A 23,438-nucleotide genomic window follows, 5' to 3' on the forward strand; every position below is an offset into this window, starting at 1 on the left:
GATATTTTCTTTATGAGGTCCTTTTAACAGTGGTCCTCTGATGACCATGTCATTGCAAAGCAGGTTAGTGTCTTTGAAAAGACATATTTACATCACCGGCCAATGTTTTTTGTGGATTTGCTTAACTGGAGCTAGCTATCATTGTCTTTTGTACGTTGTACACTCTCTAACATATCGTTTTTTTATTTTTTTAAATAAAAATCCACTTTACTTTGTAAGTAATGGCAGTGACAAACCAAATATTAAGGTAGAACAATTTGTTATTGAGCCTTGAAATCATGCTGTGACGATGAAGCACTAGCTTGTTTTGGTTTTCTTATCAGATACAAAGTTGCCTACAAGGAAACTGGAGAATGTAAACTGGAGATCTCGATGACCTTTGCTGACGATGCCGGAGAATACTCCATCTTTGCTAAAAATCCCCACGGAGAAGCTTCAGCTTCCACCAGCCTGTTGGAGGAAGGTACTAGCATCCTTTTTTTGTTTTTTGCAGTTTTAAACTTTCTTTAAAAATCACTTTGAAAAGATGTGTCTGGCTTTATCTGCGTATCCGTATCTGTGTTTACAGAGGAATATGAAGCACATATGAAGCAGCACGATGTAACATATAAAACTGAAGTGACTACGTCAGTGGTTCAGGAACCCTCCGTGGTCGTGAGTCAGTATGAATTGGAACAGAGGAGGACAATAACCCCGATGAGCTTTGTCTCAGAAACGGTACTTGTGCTATAAACATTTGCAGTGCTGTGATAACAGATCTCAATCTACGGTTCATAATTAATGTCCATCATTTTTGCAGGAATTCCTCATTTCAGCCTTTGAGGAGAGGATAATACAGAAGATCGAACTGTGTATCATGACAATTACTTACAGAGAGCTTGTGGCAGAGGACGGAGAGCTGGTAGTGACTATAGCAGATGAGGAGGCAGTGCAGCCAGCCTTTGACACACCAGTGAAAAACTACAGGATCATGGAGGGAGTGGGAGTCACTTTCCACTGCAAGATGGTTGGAAAACCACTGCCAAAGGTATTGAGACACATTCATATAGTGAAACAACTTTCACTCATCCAACCAAAGTTGGGTATATCAGAGTGATGCTTTATAATAAATAATTTGGTTTGCCAAGAAATATAGGTTTTTGGCCTTTATTTATTATTTTGTAAATACCATTCCAGCGTTGCTGTAAAGAGAAACATTTAAATCTGACAGTACAACAAACAGCTATGTTTCATGCTTTCTGTCGAGTCATCGCACTCTCACAGTTTTATAGCGTTTAGCCAGCTTTGTTGATCTACTGTCATCTTGTGCCAGATTGCCTGGTACAAAGATGGCCAGCGCATCAGGCCCAGTGCGCGTTACCAAATTGAAGTTCTTCAAGATGGGCGAGCCAGTCTTCGTCTGCCTGTGGTGCTGCCAGAGGATGAAGGCGTGTACACTGCTTTTGCCACAAACATGAAGGGAAATGCAGTCAGCTCTGGAAAGCTTTATGTGGAGCCATCCGAAGCTGTAACGCCGCAGAGATACACACCACAGCCAGCAGTACAGAGGATAAGGTAATCTAATGATGGCACAATTAAAAAAGAAATTAAGAAAATCACATATCGCCATGAGAACTGGACGTTGGATGTTTTGGCTTATAGCTTAGCTTTTAAAAAAGGCAGACAATATTGGTGACTAGCAGAATAATAGTAGTGCTTTAATAATACACTAATAATACACACACTTTTAATAAGCACACAATATCAGGTTGAAAGCTTTCAAAGCTTCTATCCACTGCATGTTTTACATTAAAATTTGTTTTGTTTAACTGCAGCCATGTCAAATGACGACACTGCTTTTTTCTCAGATCGACATCTCCTCGTTCTCTGAGCCGCTCCCCAGGGCGTTCTTCCAGCCGATCTCCTCGCCAGTCTCCTGCCCGTCGATTTGACGAAACAGATGAGGCTCAGCTTGAAAGACTATACAAACCTGTATTTGTCATGAAGCCCTCCTCAATAAAATGTTCTGAGGGGCAAACTGCCCGATTTGATTTGAAAGTTGTTGGCAGGCCAATGCCTGACACATACTGGTTCCACAATGGTAAGAACAGAAAAGGTAGCAGAGAAAAATTTCTTGATGTCTACCTTTGTTTTCTGATTCAGCCTCTCAGTCAACTCATTTTGCCCTTCTTTTCCCAGGACAACAAGTGATCAATGATAACACACACAAGATAGTGATTAAAGAGGATGGTACTCAGTCCCTGATCATTGTCCCAGCCCTACCACAAGACTCTGGAGAGTGGACGGTTGTTGCTCAGAATAGAGCTGGACGGGCATCTCTCAATGTAACTCTTACTGTTGATGGTGAGTGATATATAGCACTCTTGAACTTTTTAGTTAACCAAAAGATCATATTGTTAGACATTGTGTTGTTTTTTGCTATCTATAGCTCAAGAAACCCTGGCACGTCCTCAATTTGTTGAAAAGCTGAAAAACATCACTGTAAAGCAGGGCACTCTGGTTGAGTTGGCTGTCAAAGCCATTGGAAACCCCCTGCCAGACATTGTGTGGCTGAAAAACAGTGACATCATCACCCCACACAAGCATCCACAGATAAAGTATGTAATATCTAGTATTTTATATTTTGTTTTCAGTGCAGTATAAAAGTGCTTTCTTCAGTATATGTGACCTTTTACTTTTTCAGGATTGATGGCACCAAAGGAGAAGCCAAATTCCAGATTCCATCTGCTTCAGGCTCAGACAGCGCCTGGTACACTGCTACAGCCATCAACAAGGCTGGTAGAGACACCACTCGTTGCAGAGTCAATGTTGAGGTGGACTTTGCTGCCCCTCAAACCGAGAGGAAGCTCATTATTCCTAGAGGAACCTACAAAGCTAAAGAGATTGCAGCACCCGAGTTGGAGCCGCTTCATTTGCGATACGGCCAAGAGCAGTGGGAGGAGGGTGATCTTTATGACAAGGAGAAGCAACAGAAACCACAATTCAAGAAGAAGTTGACATCTATCAGAATGAAGTGTTTTGGACCAGCCCATTTTGAGTGTAGACTCACTCCTATTGGTGACCCCAATATGGTAGTGGAGTGGCTGCATGATGGCAAACCTCTGGCTGCTGCTAATAGGTTGCATATGGTCAATGAATTTGGATACTGCAGCCTTGATTATGAAGTTGCTTATGCTAGGGACAGTGGTGTTATTACTTGCAGAGCCACAAACAAATGTGGAGTTGACCAGACCTCAGCCACCCTGATTGTCAAGGATGAGAAGGGACTTGTTGAGGAAACACAACTTCCTGAAGGCAGGAAGGGAGCATATAGGATGGATGAGATTGAGCGCATGGCTCATGAGGGAGGACCTGCAGGAGTCGGCGCTGATGAAGAATCTGAAAAGACAAAACCTGATATTGTCTTGCTTCCTGAACCAGCAAGAGTGCTGGAAGGCAACATTGCACGATTCCGCTGCAGAGTAACTGGTTATCCAGCACCAAAGGTTAATTGGTACCTCAACGGACAACTTATCCGCAAAAGCAAGAGATATAGACTCCGTTATGATGGTATTTACTATTTAGAGATTGTTGACATCAAGTCCTATGACTCAGGAGAGGTTAGGGTGGTTGCTGACAATCCTTTAGGAACAGCTGAGCACACAGTAAAGCTAGAGATCCAGCAGAGGGAAGACTTTAGATCTGTCCTGCGTCGTGCACCAGAACCAAAACTTGCAGAGGCTACACACGAGCCTGGCAAGATTGGATTTGATATTGTGAAGATGGACCGACCTAGTGAGGCTTCACAAGACAGGGAAGTGGTTAAGCTGCGTAAGACACAGAGAATTCTTCATGAGAAAACTTCAGAGGAGTCTGAAGAACTGAAGAGCAAGTTCAAGCGCAGAACAGAGGAGGGTTTCTATGAGTCTATCTCGGCTGTAGAGCTTAAGTCTCGCAAGAGGGATGACTCTTATGAAGACCTATTGAAGAAGACTAAAGAGGAGCTGCTCCATCATATGAAAGAGAAAGAAGAAGCTGAAAGGAAGAGGATGGAGGAAGAGGGTAAACTCACTATCCCCACAATAAAACCTGAACGGGTCCTGCTCTCTCCCAGCATGGAAGCACCCAAGATCCTGGAACGCATTGCAAGCAAGACTGTTGCTCCAATGGATGAGGTTCGTTTCAGAGTCAGAGTAGTTGGTAGACCAGAACCTGAGTGTCAGTGGTTCAAGAATGGCATTCAGCTGGAAAAGTCTGACCGTATTTACTGGTACTGGCCTGAGGACAATGTATGTGAATTGGTCATAAGAGATGTCGAAACACAAGATTCTGCTAGCATCATGGTTAAGGCCATTAATATTGCTGGGGAGTCCTCAAGTCATGCCTTCCTGCTTGTACAAGGTAAAGCAAGTTCATCTAAAATCATTTCTGCGCCATGCTAAATTTTCTTTGTCTTGATTTGTTTTTGTCTTCTTCATTTCGCTGTTGCAGCCAAGACAGCAGTTAGCTTTACCCAAAACTTGGAGGATACGAGTGCCAAGGAGAAGGATACCACGGTGACCTTTGAGTGTGAAACCAATGAACCCTTCGTCAGAGTCAAATGGTTTAAGAACAACACGGAGATCTTCTCAGGAGACAAATACAGAATGCACTCTGACAGAAAAGTCCACTTCCTATCTGTGCTAATGATTGAAATGAGGGATGACGCAGAATACACCTGTGTGATTGCAGATGATGAGAACATAAGAACGAGTGCAAGGCTTCACGTGGAAGGTAATTTATCTAGAATATCCACCGGAACTGTCCTGTTCCTGTAAATTACATAAAAATGGTTCGGTATGTTGTTCTGTATCCAGGTGCTGCTCTCGAGCTCATCAAACAAATGGAGAACATTGAGGTACCAGAATCCTATGCTGGCGAGTTTGAGGTCGAGTTATCTCGTGAAGATGCTGAGGGCAGCTGGCTCTTTGGAGACAAAGTTCTCTCACCCAGCAATAAATACATCATATCGTCACGTCGAGGAAGACACACTTTGTCTGTCAAGGATGTCAGGAAAGAGGACCAGGGAAAATACACCTTTGTATGCGGTGATCTGAAGACCAGTGCCTCACTAAAAATGAAACGTAAGCTTAAAATGTGAAGTGCATGTTACTGCTGCTGGCAAACAAGAGAATTTTCATCAGTGTATTTCAACAGCGTTCTGTTGTTTCACAACTTTAACCTGTTGAAAAACATTGTGGGTAATTGTCTGATTGCATGTTTTTACCTCTGCCTTCAGTGCGTCCAGTGACACTGATGCAGCCCCTGACTGATCTGATAGTCTGTGAGGGTGATATTGCTCAGCTGGAGGTCAGGTTTTCCCAAGAGAATGTTGAGGGAACCTGGATGAAGAACGGCCAGGCCATTTCTGCCTCGGAACGTATCCACATTGTCATTGACAAGATGGTTCACAAGCTGCTGGTGGAGAATATCAGCACAGAAGATGCTGCCTTGTACTCTTTTGTGGTTCCTGCCCAGGACATCTCCACCTCAGGCAAACTCAGTGTTCAAAGTAAGAGTTAGAATTGGGTTTGAATATAAACTTAAAAATATTTTGTTAAAAAAAATTGTGACTTTTGACTGTCATCTTGTTGCTCTTTCTTACAGCTATTGACATTGTAGTGCCACTGAAGGATGTATCCTCTATTGAAGGCACAAAGGCTGTCCTGGAGGCTAAGATCTCTGCCCAGGACATCAGCTCTGTCAAATGGTACCATAATGACAAACTGTTGACACCCAGTGACCGAATCCAAATGGTGGCAAAGGGAGCAAAGCAGCGGCTGGTCTTCACCAGAACCTTTGCATCTGATCAGGGTCACTATAAACTAGTTGTTGGCAAGGTTGACACCAGCTGTAGCCTGACGGTTGAAGGTAAGAAAGATTTTTAGTGCAGTGAAAAAGTATATGTAACCTTCTGGATTTTGTTTTTCATATATCTCATATTTAAATATTTCAAATCATTAAACACATTTTAATATTATAACCCAAGTAAAGGCAAAAATTTTTAAAGTTTTTAAATGACGATTTTATCTGTTAAGGCAAAAAGCTATCCAAACCTATCTGGCCTATCCTAACCAAATAACTGGTAAGGCCACTCTTGGCAGGAAGAACTGCAATGAAACATTGAATCTTCCACATCACTGTGTATGAATGTTGTCTGCCGTCTTTGTAGAATTGTTTTAACTCTGCCACATTGGAGGGTTTTTGAACATAAACGGTCTGTTTAAAGTCACGCCAAAGCATCACAACAGGATCCCAGTCCAGATTTTAACTGGATTTGACTGACTCCTGAACCTTTATTTTGTTTTTTGACCAGTTTAAAGGTGGATATGCTAAAGTGCTTCAGATCACCGTGTGGGTGTATAATCATTGTAATGTTTTTTGCCTTTTGGTCAACTGTGTCTTTTGTAGTCAACGTCTCCCTTGGATGCCATATTTGCACTTATGTTTCTTATTGTTAAATCATGAACACTGACTTTAACTGTGGCTGTAAAAGGTTGAAGTTCTTTAGAGGTTGTTTTGGGTTCTTTTGTGACCTCCTGGAAGAGTAATCAGTGCCTTTTTGGAGTCTGTAAACAGTAGGGATGGGTATCGTTTAGGTTTTATACGATACCAGTACCAAACCGGTACTTTTGAAACGGTGCTTGAACCGGTGCTTAAAGAATGGAGAACACACACTTTGTCCAAAAACCTCTCATGTTTAGCAAGCTATCAAATACGGCGCATTTCTCGGCTTTTAACAAAATGCTATACGTCGCCAGGTTCGTCGTCAGATTCGAGGAGTTACCTCCTTTGACAGTATCACAGTATCAGCTTAAAGCACTTGTTGCAGGCTGCTGAGTTTGCATCTTTTGCTGTGAAGTACAGCCAGACTTTTGACCGCTTCGCCTTGGGCATTTTTAATCTGTAGCTCTGCTCTAAAAGAACGTACGTACCTGGGCCCGCCTACTATCCTCGGAAACGTAAAATGATTGGCTAGAATCTAAAGTGTATCACAGCTCAGGAAAAAAAAAGCACCGAAATAAAGCACCGAAATGTGCGCTGCTTTTCGGTGTGGTTACTACCGTTTATGTTAGAACCGATACCCATCCCTAGTCAACAGGTCTGTTGGTAATTAGCTCTGGGTGTGACTATTGAACTCGGCTTTCCAAAATATGTGGCTAATCAGTTAATTAATGATTTAACAAGCGGGGCAATTACTTTTTCACATAAAGCCATGTAAGTTCAGGCACCTTTTTTCCTTAAAGAATTAAATTATCATTTGGTCTAAACTTAGTGTAAATTTTGCTGACTGAAAATATTAGTGTGAGAAAAATATATACAAAAAAATCATGGAGGGGGCAAATACTTTTTCACAGCATTGTACTTTCAGCGTGATACTGTTTTTAGGTTCCAGTCTCACTTTCATACTCTAACCATTTCATTTTTACAGAGGTACACATTGTGAAACACATGGAGGACAAAGTGTGTTCAGAGTCCCAGAATGTGACGTTTAATGTTGAAGTCTCTCACCCTGGAATTGACTCAGTCTGGACATTCAGGAACCAGCAAATCAAACCTGGACCCAAATCCAAGATTGAGTCAAAGGGAAAGGCTCACTCTCTGACAGTCATTGACGCCATGAAAGATGAGGAGGGCCAGTACATGTTTCATGCTGGTGAAAAGACATCTAGTGCCAAGCTTACTGTCTCTGGTATGTCTAACTTTTAAGATATTATGGATATTGTGTGTTTTACTCAGATGAAATCATTTACACAATCACTGATTTTAAAAAAGACTCACTGGCACATTGGGGTGGTAGTGCCCATCTTCAAGAAAGATCGCACTCCTCAGCCTCCCTGGGAGGATCTATGCCAGATTACTGGAGAAGGGAATACATCAGTTAGTTGAACCTCAGATTGAAGATGAACAACGTGGTTGTATTCCTCAACGTAAAGAGCTGGACAAGTTTTCTATCCTCTCAAGAATATTCAAGCATATTCTACAAGTGTTTTGTGGATTAGGAGAAGGCATTCGAGAACATGGGGTATCCATTGCTTGCTTGCTTCTGGGCCAGAGATGAGTTTTTGTGGAGGAATTTAAGAATCCTGGGCTTGTTCAGAGTGAGAGGAGAGGGAAGTAGGGGATTGATGGATTAGTGCAGCGACTACAGCGATTTGGACACTGTAACCCTCCATTGTGATGAAGAGAGAGGTGGGTGTAAAAGCAAAGATGTTGATAAACTGGTTGATCTACGTCCCTACTCTGTTCTATGGTCACACGCTCTGGGTAATGATCAAAAGAATGAGATCTTAACAACAAGGCACAGAAATTAGTTTTCTCTGAAGGATCGCTGTGCTCAGGCTTAGATATAGGAGCTCAGTTATCTGAGAGGGATTCATTCCACATAGAATGGAGCCAGGTAAGGTGGTTCGTGCATCTGATGTTTCCTGGGTGAGGAAGGGTAGACACGAGACATGCTGGAGGGATTATGTCTCTTGGCTGGCCTGGGAATTACTTGGTGCAACCTTGGATGGAGGAAGTGGGTGGGAAGAAGAAGGTTTGGTCTCTTCTCAGACTGCTGCTCCTTGACCTGCCACTTCAGATAAGGGAAATCCACACACTAGATGATAATTTGTTACTTAATTGTTGGTACACATTTCACATTTTGCTGACATTTATACCTACCCATACCCATCTTTGACAAAAACGTGGATTATTTTAAAGCAGCTGTTTTTTTATTATGACAGAAGATTGTGTGTGTTGGCATTTGCTGTTTCTGTGATTAGGACATGTGGTCAGAAGTGAAACAGAAATGTTACTTTCTGCTGCCATTAGGTGGAGCCATTACACGGCCCCTGCAGGATGTGACAGTGGCGGAGTCTCAGACTGCTGAGCTTGAGTGTGAAGTTGCAAATGCCAATGCTGAGGGCAAGTGGCTTAAGGAGGGCCAGCCCATTGACTTCAATGAGAATGTGGTGAGTGAGGTGAACGGAGCCATCAGGCGCCTCATCATCAACATTACCAGGCCACAGGATGTCGGAGAGTATACCTACCAGGTGGCCAACTCCAAAACTACAGCTAATCTCAGGGTGGAGGGTAAGTACTAGCTTCCCACTACCACACACACACACATAGTGTTCACATAACCAAGATAAATAAAACAGGACATTTACCGGGAACATACTGAGGTAAATTAAATACGACAATCAAAATAAAAGTAGTTATTGAAAGAAAATTTAAAAATTAACATTTTGTGGGAAAAATGCAAAGTGAGTGCTGAAAACTGAAAGATTTTGTCTGTTATATACAGCTCTAAAGGTTATCTGGGAATGTCCTGTTCATTTGTCGCAAAAAATAATGACTTGGTAAATGTTTGTTTAAACTTTTATGATAGTTTCAGACAGACTCACTATCACAATATTTGCAGTAGTTATTATACATATTATAGCTCTAGTAACTATAATAAGTGTTATATTTGTACGGTCGATCCATGGGACCAGTACTCCAATACTGGAAGTCGGGATTAATCCTAATCTCTGATCCTATGAGTTTTACCCAGAAGGCGGAGCAGATCTTAGATGGAGCGTATGGGTGAGGGGATTCATCCAGTAATAACTATCCCTCTATAAGTACTAACTACCATGGCTCCTCTCATTTAAAACAAACAAACAAAAAAAATGGGAGCCCTCAGTAACTTAGCAGCTTGTAAATCTAAGAATAATAGGAGCTATTTATACTAATATGGATTCATCCTCAGGTTTTTACATTTACTGTTTCACGAAAGTTTAAAAAGGTTCACAAATGAAACTTTTTGAATACAACGTATTTTATTAAAGCAAAAGCCAAAGTAAATTAGAATAATTATTACAGAATCAAATTACTTGAATTATTCTTACCTAATTAACTGATTCTGAGTTAATGCTGATTTTATTAGAATCTTTGAGAGGAGATGGTCTGAGGAGAGAATGGCCACAGACACACTCATCTCTGTGTGGATATTGTCCAATAGAAATAGAGCCAAGTTCATGGAAGTTGCATCCCATTCAGAAACAATGGAAATCTCAATCCTCTTGGATTTATAATCTCAAACGGCAAAAATAAGTAGAGAAAAAGTCAAAAATCCTAAATCCAATTAGTGAGCCCACAGTGTCGGCATTGGTTGTTCCTCTGGTGTTACTTGCTATAATTTCACCTCAATAACAGTGGCTGTGACATCCATCCACCATTACTGCCACCTCATCTGTCCTAACACATTCATTTTCTCACTTTTTCTCTTCATAACTCTGTTCATTTGTCCCATTATACTCAATATGATTTCTTTTATTAAATCCTGCACATTAAAATCAGACGTTCTTTTAGATTAGTGGCTTCTCCGGCTCGCTCACTTCCCCCTCCCATCCTCCACACCCACACACACCCACAGCCTCTGAGGTCATCTCCACACACACACTCAGTGAGAGGCCTGCACCTAGAATCATTATTATAGATTATATTTTCTTATTTGTATGTTGGTTAAATTTATACCTGATTATATTCTGATCACTATTAGGAAGCGAAACACGATTAACCACCAGCAAAATCCCCTCATGTTAATCTGTGTTTAACACTTGCAACATACTTCATGTATCATACAATCATGTGTGACACCAATGTGCCAAGGATGAAGCTGGATAATATCTGCACATTAGAATAAGTTTCATTCCTCATATTAATTAGACTTATATCTCTATTGTATGTTTGATTTAAAAAAAAGATGATTTATGAGTAAAAGCACATACAGATAGACTCCATTTAGCGCTCTGCATCACTTTTAACATAAGAGGCTGGATGTTAAGAACTTGTACTCTCAGATGTGATGAGAGGTAAGCCGGGGAGACTTCAGTCTCTGTCTGTCCCACCTCTCCTGACAGAACTAAAATGCTTCCAAAACTAACGAATCACCTCCGTGTGTATACATTAAAGTTAGCAGAGCTTTATATTTATATGCAGGAGTGAAGATCAAGAAAACTCTGAGGAACCAGACCGTGACGGAGACCCAGGAAGCAGTGTTCACACTGGAGCTCACACACCCCGATGTGAAAGGATCCCAGTGGATTAAGAACGGGGTGGAACTGCAAAACAGCGAAAAGTACGAGATCGTCTCCAGTGGCATGGTCCAAACACTGAAGGTCAAGGACTGCAACATACAGGACGAGTCTGTTTACTCCTTCAAACTTGGAAAACTTTCTGCCAATGCCAGACTCAACGTAGAGAGTAAGTGTCAGATTTTATCAGCATAACCAAGAATTGTGCACAATGTTGTCAGGTATCATCATATCACATGAGTGGTTTATCTGCTACTTTTTTCCTGCAGAAATCAAAATTGTGAAGAAGATAAAAGATGCGACGTCTCTGTTGGATGGCACAGCCTCCTTTGAGATGAGCCTCTCACATGACAACATCCCTGTTAGGTGGATGTTTAAAGGTTTGGAGCTGAAGTCAAGTGAGAAGTGCAAGATTCTGTCTGAGAGGAAAGCACACAAACTGATCCTGAAGAATCTGGACAGCAGCGATGCAGGAGAGTACGTGGCTGTGGTTGGACACTTGCAGTGCAGTGCTGTACTCACCGTGGAGGGTATGTAGCACTATAAGACAAACTGCATGTGAAGTCTTGCATTTAGATCGCAAGATAGTAACTCCAAGCTGCTCTCTGACACATCCATCAGAGTATGAATGTTAGATCAAAAACACTTAAGCACGGATTGCAGGTAGAGTGAAAAGCAGTCCATCCACTTACTGAAGAATATAAAGAATGTTTATGGTGTTTGAGACGAGAAGAATATTTGTCTAATCTTTTGTTATCCATGTCTTGTGACCTGATTTACTACATGCAGCTCTGCTGGTCACTAAACCCATGAAAAGTGTGGAGGTACCAGAGACTCAAGTGGCCACATTCGAGTGTGAAGTCTCCCACTTCAATGTGCCGTCCACCTGGCTGAAGAACGGAGTGGAGATTGAGATGAGTGACAAGTTCAGGATTGTGGTTCAGGGAAAACTCCATCAGCTGAAGATCATGAACACCAGCAGGGACGACTCTGCAGAGTACACCTTCATTTGTGGCAACGACCAAGTGTCTGCAACACTCACTGTCAACCGTAAGAATTCTGACCTCCCACAACGTGATATGAAAATACTGTATCAGAATGAGACTCAAAAGGGGGGTTAAAATAATTTCTAAATTATATAATCACCTAATTTAACATATTTTAAGCTTTAAAGTTTCAGAATTCTCGCTATATATTTGAGCTGCATATCTGAATAACTGCATACAGTAATAGCTGAAATTCTTCAAAAGCAAACACAGTGAATGTGTCTTTTTGTATTTCCCTCAAATTTCGTCCTCCAGCGGTTCTGATCACCTCCATGCTGAAGGACCTGAATGCCCAAGAGAGAGACACTATCACCTTTGAGGTCACCGTCAACTATGAAGGCATCACGTACAAATGGCTGAAGAACGGCGTGGAAATGAAGTCGTCGGACAGGTGCCAGGTCCGCAGTCGGCAGCTTACGCACTCCCTCACCATCCGAAACGTTCACTTTGGAGACGGAGGAGAGTACAAGTTTGTGGCCGGCTCTGCTGCCACCACTGCTAATCTCTTTGTCGAAGGTAACCTGGTGCTGAGCACGTTTACAGTCTGTAGAGGTGAGAAATGCTACGAAACGTCTCTGAAAATGTTGTTCTTTCAGCTCGTGTGATTGAATTCACCAAGAAGATCAAGGACATAAAGATCACAGAGAAGAAGAAGGCGATTTTTGAGTGTGAGGTTTCTGAGCCAAACATCCAGGTGATGTGGATGAAGGACGGTCAGGAGATGGACATGTCTGAGGAAAGGTCTGTCAGTGCTCGTCAAAGTTTGGCCACACTTAATCTGAAAATCACTATTCCCAGCGTCTCCTTTGGACAATGAAAGCTTTTAGAGGTTAATTGTGAGTTGGATATCTTCTGCCTTGAATCCAAAGGTATATTGTGACAGCAGAGAAGTATGTTCACCGCCTCATGATCCAGACGGTTCGAATGTCTGATGCTGGGGAATATTCAGTGGTAGCTGGATCAAGCGTCTCCAAGGCCCGGCTCACAGTGGAGGGTCGCGACATTCGGATCTCGGAACCTCCTGAGCGGGAAATTACGGTGAAGTGGTTTTAAAGTTCATTTACTGATGTTTCAGAATAAAACTTCTGTCTTTCAGGTAATCACAGTTTGAGGATTAAAGGTGATTCGCTGTTTTTTAAGACTGTTCATTTATTTAATTGCAATGAGTTTCATCTTATTTTAATCCTAAGTTAACTTTTGCAACCAAAGCTGCTCTGTTTCACAACCACAGGCGTTACGCAGAGAAGTTAGTGTCAGTTTGGTGCATCTATATGTTTTAGCTTGGAAAGACACGGGCGAAGTTTACAGATACTGAACCTGACATTAACATTTTTATTTCTCTTTTATTTCTTATTTAGAAATATGCCTTAAAGTAATAAGGCATAAAGATACACTAGAAACAGTGTGTAAATATTTAGATATTATTCTGTTCTCTCTGTGGAAGCAGTGACGATTGGCCATAAAAAAAAAAAAAAACTATTAATGTTTACATATGACCCGCTCAGGTTTGTCAGTCCCCCACAGCATGTTTTACTGCACTCACATTTTAAAAAGCAACTTAAATAGTAGAATTTTGGGTGCTTGGTGATTGTATTTACTGACATTTTCAACAGAAAATAGGGCCTTAACTCTATTATTGTAGGGTCTACCTTACAATATAAAGCACCTTGAGGCGACAGTTGTTGTGATTTGGCGCTATATAAATAAAACTGAATTGAATTGAACAGAGATAGAAATGTAAATATTTCACTATCCCCTCCTAGGTTCTGGAGAAACACCGTGCAACCTTTGAGTTTGAAGTGAATGAAGAAGATGTGGAGGGTCACTGGCTGAAGAACGGTGTGGAGATCCAGTTCTCGATGGAAGAACGATTTAACTACGTGACCATCAGGAAGCTGCATCGCCTCACCATCTCAGAGACCTACAGGAGTGATGCTGGGGAGTACACCTTCATCGCTGGCAAAAATAGAAGCACCATGCAGCTTCGAATAAACAGTAAGTCCAGCGTGACGTCACACAGAAAGAATGATGTACAGTATGAACACATAAAAACTGGTTGTTTCTTGTTTGTTTCTAAAAAGGCCATTTATTTCAAACTTTCTCATCAGTGATACAATTGTGCTTTGAAGGTTACATACACTCATCATTCTCACCATTTTGGCTTTATAATTATTTCTTTGAGCTGCTATTTTTAAGGGTAAAATGTCTGTTCAGCATATATCTTTAATGATTTAAATAAAATTAGAACTGGGTTTGAATTTTTTTAGGACTTTTCTCTAATCACAGGGTTAAACGTATATGTACAAGCTCAAGTATATACAGCGCTCCCTCACTATAACGTGGTTCGCCTTTCGCGGTTTCGCAGATTTTTTTTGGTGCAATTTAGTTTTTTGGGTTTTTTACAGCGCATTGTCAATTAATCTCGTGCTGTGTCTCCTGTACAGTACAGAATGCGTTCAGCTTGTCAAATTTACATAAATCTTCGATTGCTAGCAGCGTGACTCTGACGTGAAGTTTTCTCCCCAACAAACACAACAACGCTGAAAACGTCGTCACCTGCAGGTCCCTTTGGTTTCATTCTGTAATACTGGACTTATTTTTCTACAAGGCCTGAACTTTGAGAATATTTAAATAAGAGAGAAAAGTGTATTAAGTGTGTAGTGAGGGGTTTGACAGCCTTAAAACATCTACGTTAATTGTAAAAAATAAAGTTGGCTACTTTCGCCTATCGCAGGTTATTTTTAGAACGTAACTCCCGCGATAAACGAGGGACCACTGTACACGCAGCTGAAGGTTCTAGCAGGCCTAAATGCAGACACGGAAGGATGGACACAAGAAAGCAATTTATATTACATCACAAAAGGTCCAGGAAACAAAACATGAAGCACAAAAGGGAAAATTAAATCCACCCACAGAGAACAGCAATCAGGAAAGTGGAGATGTGATGAAAGCAAAACACAGCTGAAAAGAAATGGATGATGAGAAAACTAAAAGCAAGGCACAGAGGACAAAGAATCCAAATAACACAGGAAGTGAAATATGGTGACCAAATACATAGACACACATGAACTTAATACAGGGGAAGTGACATGAGAGGATGGAGCAAGAATATCCGTATATTCCAGTTAAACTTTACCTCTAAAATATTCTGCCTCGTTCAGTCCCCGAGCCTCCTCAGATCCTTCGCCACATGGAGCCCCAGTCGGTGGAGGCTGGAAAACCAGCTCGCTTCTCAGTCCAGGTGAGCGGTGTTCCCCAGCCTCAGGTCTTCTGGTACAAAAACTCCCAGGCTCTCTCCGCTGGCTTCAAGTGCAAGTTCCTGCACGATGGCAACGAGCACACACTGCTGCTCATCGAGGTCTTTCCTGAAGACGCTGCTGTCTACACCTGTGAGGCCAAGAACGAGTATGGCACTGCCACAAGCACTGCAACACTCAATGTTGAAGGTGAGACATGGATGTGACTTGATAGTCAGTTTTGTATAAAACAGATTGTTGGTTTCTGCTGAAATCGGCATTTTTTCCTGAGTAGAGTGCATGCTCTCGCCATTAGCCCAACATCACAGTTTTCATGGACACAACTCTCCACCAGAAATAGGTCAGATCGTACCAGAAGGTGGAAATGACTTCTGCATATTTTTAAGTTGCACTTTATTATTAATTCAACGTGATCATTAAGAGGTGATGATAGCTTCAATATAATGCAAATGATGTAGGGCAGCAGAACAACAAGCACTAAAATACGAAAAGAAAAAAGTTTTCCTAAAGTTTTGGAAAAGATAAAGAAGAAGACTATTTGTATAAGAGTGTTCTTACCTGACAGCGTGTGGAGTTTTTGCATCGCTAACCAACCAGCTAATTAGAAAGTGTATGAATATGCAGTGCAAGCCTGCAGGGAGCCTCCACACTGCTCCCCCTGGTGGATACACATGCTTTTACCACTGATTGCTCATTAAGGGCGTTACTACTCATAGTTGTGTCGTCCACGTCACAGGCGGCAATATAGCAACCGTCAAGGAGACCAGTCAAGGATTGGCCGAGGACCCACCATTGCCCTGCCAGGGTCCAGGCAGACATTGTAAGTGGCTGTATCTGTACTGATTCAGGTTCTTGTGTTGCAGTTTCAGAGGTGGTTTCTCCAGACTCCCCCGCCACTGTTGCTCCCCCTGTCATCATCTCACCCATGGCCAGCACTTCAGCCTGCGAGGGCGCACCAGCTTGCTTCCAGTGCAAAGTCCGTGGAGATGGTAAAAAATACAATTTCTTATTGAGTGATGCTGTGATTTTTTTAATACTGAAACAAAGTGATGGTATTGCTCAGTTCCTGGTAGTTACGCTGCACAGAATTTTAAGTTGAAACTTTATTCAAACCTGTGGCCACTTCCTGTGAATGGAATTTCCTACCTACGCATAAGTTTCAGTAGTAGTGTGTCCTTTGGTCTTCTCTTGAAGCCATTGGGACTTCACTGAAACTTGATTATGGCACGCGACTAATTAACCACCTTCTGACTTATTTACTCTTGCTGTTGACCCACAGTGCAAATTTACTGCAGTATATTTACACAAGCCGTGCTTTTTCCTTTGTCAACCATCAAGATGTGAAGATAAGCTGGTTCCACAAGAAAAAGGAAATCAAACAGTCCGAATTCTTCAGGATATCTCAGTTTGATGACAGCTGTCAGCTGGAGATCTCCAGGGTTTATCCAGAGGACGAGGGCGAGTATACCTGCATGGCCACAAACAATGGAGGGACGGTGTCCTGCTCTGCAACTCTTACATTAGACGGTGAGTTTATTACTAAAAAGAAAGGCTGCTTTTCTTACTCTGAGACAATTGAAGTGTCACTAACAGAAGCTCACAGCAGTGCTGGTTTCAGATCAACACACTCTCACTGAATCTGTAGATTATGATTTGGTGTTGTGCTGTCTGGCGATAACAAATCCTGCACATTCAGTTTTCAGAACTTGTTCTTTGAGGTTAGGATTAAGTTATACATTAAAGTGAATCTCAACAGCAACAACAGTGGGCAAAGGAAAAAGGGAAAAAATCTGCCTGTGTAATGATGGCATTCATCCATCCATCGGCTGGAGCCCATCCCAGCTGTCTAAGGAAGGGCACACCCTGGACAGATCGCGAGTCTGTTGCAGGGCTAGCACATAGAGACAGACAACCATCCACACTCACATTCACACCTTTAGAGGTGTTCACAATTTAGAGTTACCAATTAACCTATCACTACTAATTGCATCACTTTGGACTGTGGGAGGAAGCTGGAGTACCCGGAAAGAACCCATCGTACTGCCTATGGTGGCATTGGAGGATCATAAAATGAATAATAATAAAAATGAGAAAAATGTGGGCTTTTGTGTTGGAAGTGTTTATTAACCATGTAGAATTAACTTTGTAAAATTACTCCCATTGCAATGTGTTTTATAGTTATATAGGAATGCAATGAAAGGTGACCAAGGCTCAGGGAACAATCTTTCATAAAAATACAAACAAGTAAATATCATTGTGTATACCTTTTCCTTTTTCACCTGAGTTCTGTGTCAAAGTTTTTATCCACGCTTTCTTTACTGAAATATGACCTCATGAGCCCTCAGTCAGTTTCAGTTTAGTGATTTGAAATGCTAGTGGGGACGCTCAGCCATGATAGTGAGGGATCATTTGCTCTGGTCCAAGTAGTTTTGGTTGTTTTGAGTATTTTTGTAGTTAGTTAGTTTAGTTTGTAGTTTTTGTTATGCTGTGAAAGGACAGAAGATATTCCCTTATTCCCAGCTCCTGACAGATCACACAAATGGTGCTTACTGGGATGTAAATAGAACAAAGTACACTGAGCCAATGAACATGCGTTATTTCAGGGCAAAAGCAAACGTGGGACAGATCAGCCACCACCAACATCACTCACCTAACGATACCTTCAATTTGCCAAAAGCCAATTTCATCCAACCAATCACAAGCTGTACAGTGCCACATGGGGGGAGGCCCACTTTTATCTGTGTGTAGCTAGCATGCCAAAATCAGAAATAAGCTGGTTCCACAACCAACACTCGGTTTAGCCTAACAAGAATGAAAACACTGTCTGATGAAAACACTCTCGTCGTAGTGGATGATTTGGCCAGTACTCCTGTAAGACTGCTAATACTGCTGAACAGGCCAGGTGCTCAGCCACACTCACCATAAACGAAGAAGGTAACCCGTCCTAATTAGCTCCAAGCAAAACTTGAGAGGATGTCCTGAACTGAGGTGCAACATTCACTGTCACATTAGTTACTAGTGGGTTTGATTCTCTGAAATTATTTTTCAATCAGAAAAATTTAACAAAAAAGCCTCAAAACAGGAACTGACAGAAGTTAGTAACCTGACTCATTTTCAGATACAGAATGTGAATTTGCTTCAAGGCAGCTACAGTAAGACTTACATTCATTTGAGTGTGTTTGAGCGCACTGCAGTATTAAAAACAGAAAAGAAAAAAATAGAAAATTATCCAAACACTCTGAGACCTGCTCAGAATAAAGATATGGAAGCAATACTTTCTGTAGGGAAAGACATTAAGAGGGGTAGAAAACTGTCAGTACACATGTAAATGTACATTATATGTGAAAGAAATGTGTGTCTACATCTGCCCATGTTGGGATCAGTGTGTTGATGAAAAGGGAATAAATGTCATGGCTTTCTTCACAGTGACTCACGTGAGAGAGCAGGCTGAAACCAAGACTGAGCTGGAAGTCAAAGGTAAGGTCATAAAGTTAACTTTTCACCACATATTAGAGCGAGAGCATTGCTCCATCATGGCTGGAGTGGAAAAACTACAGCTGGAGCAGATTTCTCTCAACTGAATTTTGATTTGAAAGTAGTCTGTCACTGGATAACTCCAAGCTGTGGCTCACTGAAGCAGATAAATTGTTTGTGAGAGCAAAGTGATAACCGCTACATGAGTGGATGCTTTGTGTTGGATCGTACTTGTCATGCGTCCATGCTTTTATCATCATTTCTATATTTCAGGATGAACTTTGACCCTCCACAGTTGCATGACATCTTTATATATATATATATATATATATATATATATATATATATATATATATATATATATATATATATATATATATATATATATATACATATATATGTATAAACACTTTCTAAATTATCTTTCATATTCCATCTGGTCTTACTTTGATAATGTTGTGTGGTTTCCCTCAGGTGAGAATTTGTTGAACTTGAGCAGTTTGCATTCAAAAGTTTATTTATCTTTGGCATGAAAGTTCATCTGATTTTCTTCCCAGAAAAACGCGGGTCTGTATTTTTTAAAGACATGGAGGATTGCCGAATCTGGAACTGATACCTTCCTCCTGCAAAATATTTCTTAGCCTGGCTTGCAGATAGTGGAATGTGATTCCTGTGGTTTGCTTTCTAAATAACCCCAGTAAACCTATATTAGTTCGAATAAACGCCGTCTCACCAAATTCTGCTGCTTCATTGGTTAATTTTGGAATATAATATTTGTTTTTAGAGAGTTCTGCATCTCATACGTGTGCATCTTTCATTCCCTGTTTAAGTTTAAGGATTAGAAAGGGCGTTTATTCTTCTGTCTGCAAGTCAGGTAAGAAATATTCTAGCATAAAACAAGTTTCAAGAACTAAAACACGCAAACGGTAGCAGTCCATCTTGAAAATATGCTTCTTTAATCACAACAAAATAATATATGTTTTGAAGAAATTTCCACAGACGAAGGATCAAAACTTCCTGCAGGTTTCTAATAAAAAGAATCAAGTCTTGCGTTTATTCGAACAAATATGGTGAGTGAATTTTCTTATGGCATTGTGAGTCCTTGCATGCATTTAATATTTCCATTAATGATTCATTCAAGTCCTTTTTGCAGTTTTTACCCCTGGAAGCTGTGTTGGTCTGACAGTTGTCCATTTCTGTTTGCAGAACTGTTCTGTCCTCAAAGAAAAGAAGAAACTGTGCATTGCAGCACAGAACTCACTGCCACTTGGCAGCTTAGAGGAGCCTTCTCCGACACTGAGGATTTCATAGATCATGGCCTGGTGTCAGCCAATCGTTGCTCCAGCAGGACTTCATCCATCAGCTCATGGACAGAAAACATGAAACCATCTTTCACAAAGAAACTTAAGTTTCAGTCCGTCTTAGAAGGGGAGGCAGCAGAGTTCAAATGTAAACTGATTGCCTGCCCTCCTCCTACTATCCTCTGGTTTCATAATAACAGATCTATACCTAAAGAGCATAGACGCAGGATCTACACTGACAGCAAAATGCATGTTCACACTACCAGTCTAGTTATTCATGGTGTCAAAGAAAAGGACTCGGGCAGTTATAAGGTAATGGCAATAAACATAGAGGGTTCTGCAGAATCCACAGCATCACTTCTGGTGTCACTGAGGGAAGAGCAGTCTGCTAACTATCTTGGCTTTATTAGACGCACTGCTAAAGCCCACGAGAGCATCGATACCATGGCAGAGCAGAGGAAAGAGAGGAAGTTTAGGGTTGACCTCAGATATGTCGGGTCTCCTTTTGACAAAATGTCCAAGGTCCATCAGGGTAGATCTCGATCTAAGAGTGCTCTTGTGCGTACTGTGTACTTCATGCCTGGTTCCCATTCAGAAGACAAGGAACCAGAAAAGGAGTCTAAGCAGTTAGAAACTGCCTCTGAGCGTGCCCTGTCTCCTACCCCGATGTTTGACAGATCTGAGCGCTTCAACGACAGATTCAGTGACATCTACTGTGACCGACGCACTGGCACCAGGTTCAGTGATAAGTTCAGTGACAGGTGCAGTGACAGATACAGTGAGAGGTTCAGTGACACTGAGAGTCTCCACAATGAGGTAAGAACAAAACTTACTACACTCCAAAAAGCTGTCAAACAGAAAAAGAGGCTTTCTATTTCCACCATGTCTTCCTCTGAGTTTGAGTTAGAATCTGTCGCCAGCGAGTCAAGCTATGCAGATTATGTCGAGAGACTTAGGGTCAAGCCTGCTTCTCTGCCTGATGTTCAGCATTTCAATCGACCCTTTGATTTGGGTGAGACGTACAGGGAGTTTCAAGGTAAAACCTCTAGCAGGGATCCCGCTGAGCCTTGTGTTAGACATTCATTCGAGCCTCAGTCGAGAACCAGGGCCATCCAATTAATGAGAGGTGAGCTGGTCAGTACAAGTGTGTCAGAAACAGAAAAGACATCAGACGACAAACATTCAGAGAAACTAGAGGATAAAACAGTCAAGGGTTTTGTTGAAATACAAGCAGATGTGGTTGATGACCATAAGGTGCAGGTTACAAATGTTGGGATGACAGCATGCAACCTTGAAGGACCGCTCGGTGAGAAAGCGGTTAATCCAGAAGCTACAATGTACACTGAAAGTGGGGAACGTGTTAAAAGTCTGCCTTCTCAAGAAGCAACATTACTCATACAGTCAACCATGCCAAAGTCAGTCACATCTACCAGAGAGAGGTTTCTTAGAGAAGACACAGCAGCAACAGAAACAGCTGATCTGTGTAAAGAAGCATTTGCTGGGGAGGATTTGAGGGCTTGTTACGAGAAGAGCCTGGAAGCTGAACGAATAGCTTGTGAGGAGAAACTCCTTGCCCTGAGGATCAGGAAATGGCAGCAAGGGAGTAGGATGTCAGGAGAGGAGACATATGATCCTGAAACTGATCTGCCCATTGTCCCTGAGGCAAAGTCCACAGAGCCCACAGGGCACATTTACAACCAGCAGGAGAAAAGAGCAACTGTGGAAACTGAGGCCATGCACTCCTCTTTTCATGAATCACTCAAAAAAGAGGCATGGGAAGATAATCCTGAAGGAATGGCTCAATCAACACCCACATCTACAATAAAGATGAGAAGCAGAGAGGTGGAAAGGTCTGCCTCTGTGGGTACAAAAGCTTCCACAGTGACAATTGGGCTAGAAGAAGACACAGCACCACAGACACTGATGCAAAAGTCCCAAAAGTCACCAAGAACAAGACCAAGGCCAGAGGACAGATTCAGAATTTCAGAGAGATTTATTAGTGAAAAACAAACACCAGACAGCAAAGGGGAAAAACAGGTTGAGCCATGTGATCAGTTTGCAGGCAAGTTTTTTAGAGCTCCGTATGAGAAGAAGCTAGAAACTGGAGGAACTGAATGCGAAGAGAAACGCCTTCCCTTAGGGATCAGGCAGGAAGGCATGAGAATATCAGAAGAGGAGACATTTAACTCAGAAACCGATCTGCCTATTCCAGCAGGCACACAGTACAAGGAGAGTGAGAAGCACATTCACACCCCACAAGAAGTAATGGAGAAAAAGATAGCTCCTGTGCCAATGCCTATGGCACCTAAAGTCAAAGGTGTAGCAGAGCAGCTTGAAACATCTGCCCAGTTGGTCAAAGGACAAATGAAAACAAAAGTAGAAGAACTGGAACATGAGAAACAAAAATTGCAGAGATTTAAAGCTAAAGCAGCAGAAGCTGAATATGAGTCTAGATCTGAAAGAAAAGCTAGAGCAGAGAAGATGCTGTTTGAGAAGACGAGAGCAGAAAAGGAGCTCCAGCTGTCGAGGGAAAACATCTCAGACCTGAAGAGTGAGAGTGAGAAGTTTATTAGTGAAGAGGAGGCTTTGACTCAGCGAATAAGAAAGTGGCAACAGGATGTTTTACTGGAACAAGAGCAGACTGCAGAACTTCAAGGTTACTCACCTTTCCAGGCAGGGAAGACCACTGAGGCAGGAACAAATCTCGCAGAGGCCTCTGCTTTAGAATTGGCAAACACAGTCAGAGAGAAATGTGTTTCTAGTGAGTCTGCTCCTGCTGGTTTCCAAGACCAGGAGGGTGAAACTCTGCAGTGGCCTCTGGCTGGTGAACTGCCAACAGAGGGCCGTGTGACAAGGCTGCAGAGGGACAGTGAGTACTTTGTAAGTGAGGAAGAAGCACTGGCTCAGCGCATATTAAAATGGCAACAGGATGCAGTAGAACAAGAGGATACAGCTGAGCTTGAGTCTGAGTGGCCCCAACTGCCCCTGACTTATTGTGAGCCCCATCATAGTGGCATGTCTCATGAAGCCCACCCCAGTGAACCCCCGCCTCCACATTTATTTTCAGCAGAAAAACCGTCAGTTTTTCAGCCCATTGCAAAGTGTGACCTGTCACCTCCTTTTGAGGCTTCTATGGCCAGGCACCCTGCTGCAGATGCTAGTTTGCTACACCATGTGGGTGCACCTGATGCCCCTGTAAGATATCAAAAGGACTCTCAGGCTTCATCAGTCCAGAAATACTCTCCAACCCAGCTCACTGGGCGTCCTTATGAGGAA

The 23,438-nt window shown here is 42.0% G+C and overlaps 1 protein-coding gene across 1 annotated transcript in view; it reads left to right on the forward strand.

Moving 5' to 3' along the window:
• The window catches only part of ttn.2 (titin, tandem duplicate 2), a 218,262-nt gene that overhangs the window by 13,926 nt on the left and 180,898 nt on the right, over positions 1-23,438 (forward strand). The window contains exons 16-40 of the mRNA XM_080904000.1: positions 324-463; positions 569-717; positions 800-1,027; positions 1,313-1,554; positions 1,848-2,080; positions 2,179-2,343; positions 2,429-2,597; positions 2,684-4,380; positions 4,471-4,752; positions 4,836-5,102; positions 5,258-5,530; positions 5,626-5,889; positions 7,451-7,711; positions 8,836-9,096; positions 10,990-11,253; positions 11,354-11,614; positions 11,874-12,134; positions 12,386-12,646; positions 12,727-12,871; positions 13,000-13,168; positions 13,894-14,125; positions 15,292-15,576; positions 16,251-16,376; positions 16,726-16,914; positions 18,814-18,864. Coding sequence (XP_080760126.1) covers positions 324-463; positions 569-717; positions 800-1,027; positions 1,313-1,554; positions 1,848-2,080; positions 2,179-2,343; positions 2,429-2,597; positions 2,684-4,380; positions 4,471-4,752; positions 4,836-5,102; positions 5,258-5,530; positions 5,626-5,889; positions 7,451-7,711; positions 8,836-9,096; positions 10,990-11,253; positions 11,354-11,614; positions 11,874-12,134; positions 12,386-12,646; positions 12,727-12,871; positions 13,000-13,168; positions 13,894-14,125; positions 15,292-15,576; positions 16,251-16,376; positions 16,726-16,914; positions 18,814-18,864 — 6,875 coding nt within the window. The remainder of the gene's footprint in view (positions 1-323; positions 464-568; positions 718-799; positions 1,028-1,312; positions 1,555-1,847; positions 2,081-2,178; positions 2,344-2,428; positions 2,598-2,683; positions 4,381-4,470; positions 4,753-4,835; positions 5,103-5,257; positions 5,531-5,625; positions 5,890-7,450; positions 7,712-8,835; positions 9,097-10,989; positions 11,254-11,353; positions 11,615-11,873; positions 12,135-12,385; positions 12,647-12,726; positions 12,872-12,999; positions 13,169-13,893; positions 14,126-15,291; positions 15,577-16,250; positions 16,377-16,725; positions 16,915-18,813; positions 18,865-23,438) is intronic.

This window comes from Rhamphochromis sp. 'chilingali', assembly GCF_963969265.1.
Source record: "Rhamphochromis sp. 'chilingali' genome assembly, chromosome: 14".
In the NCBI taxonomy this organism is placed as follows: Eukaryota; Metazoa; Chordata; class Actinopteri; order Cichliformes; family Cichlidae; genus Rhamphochromis; species Rhamphochromis sp. 'chilingali'.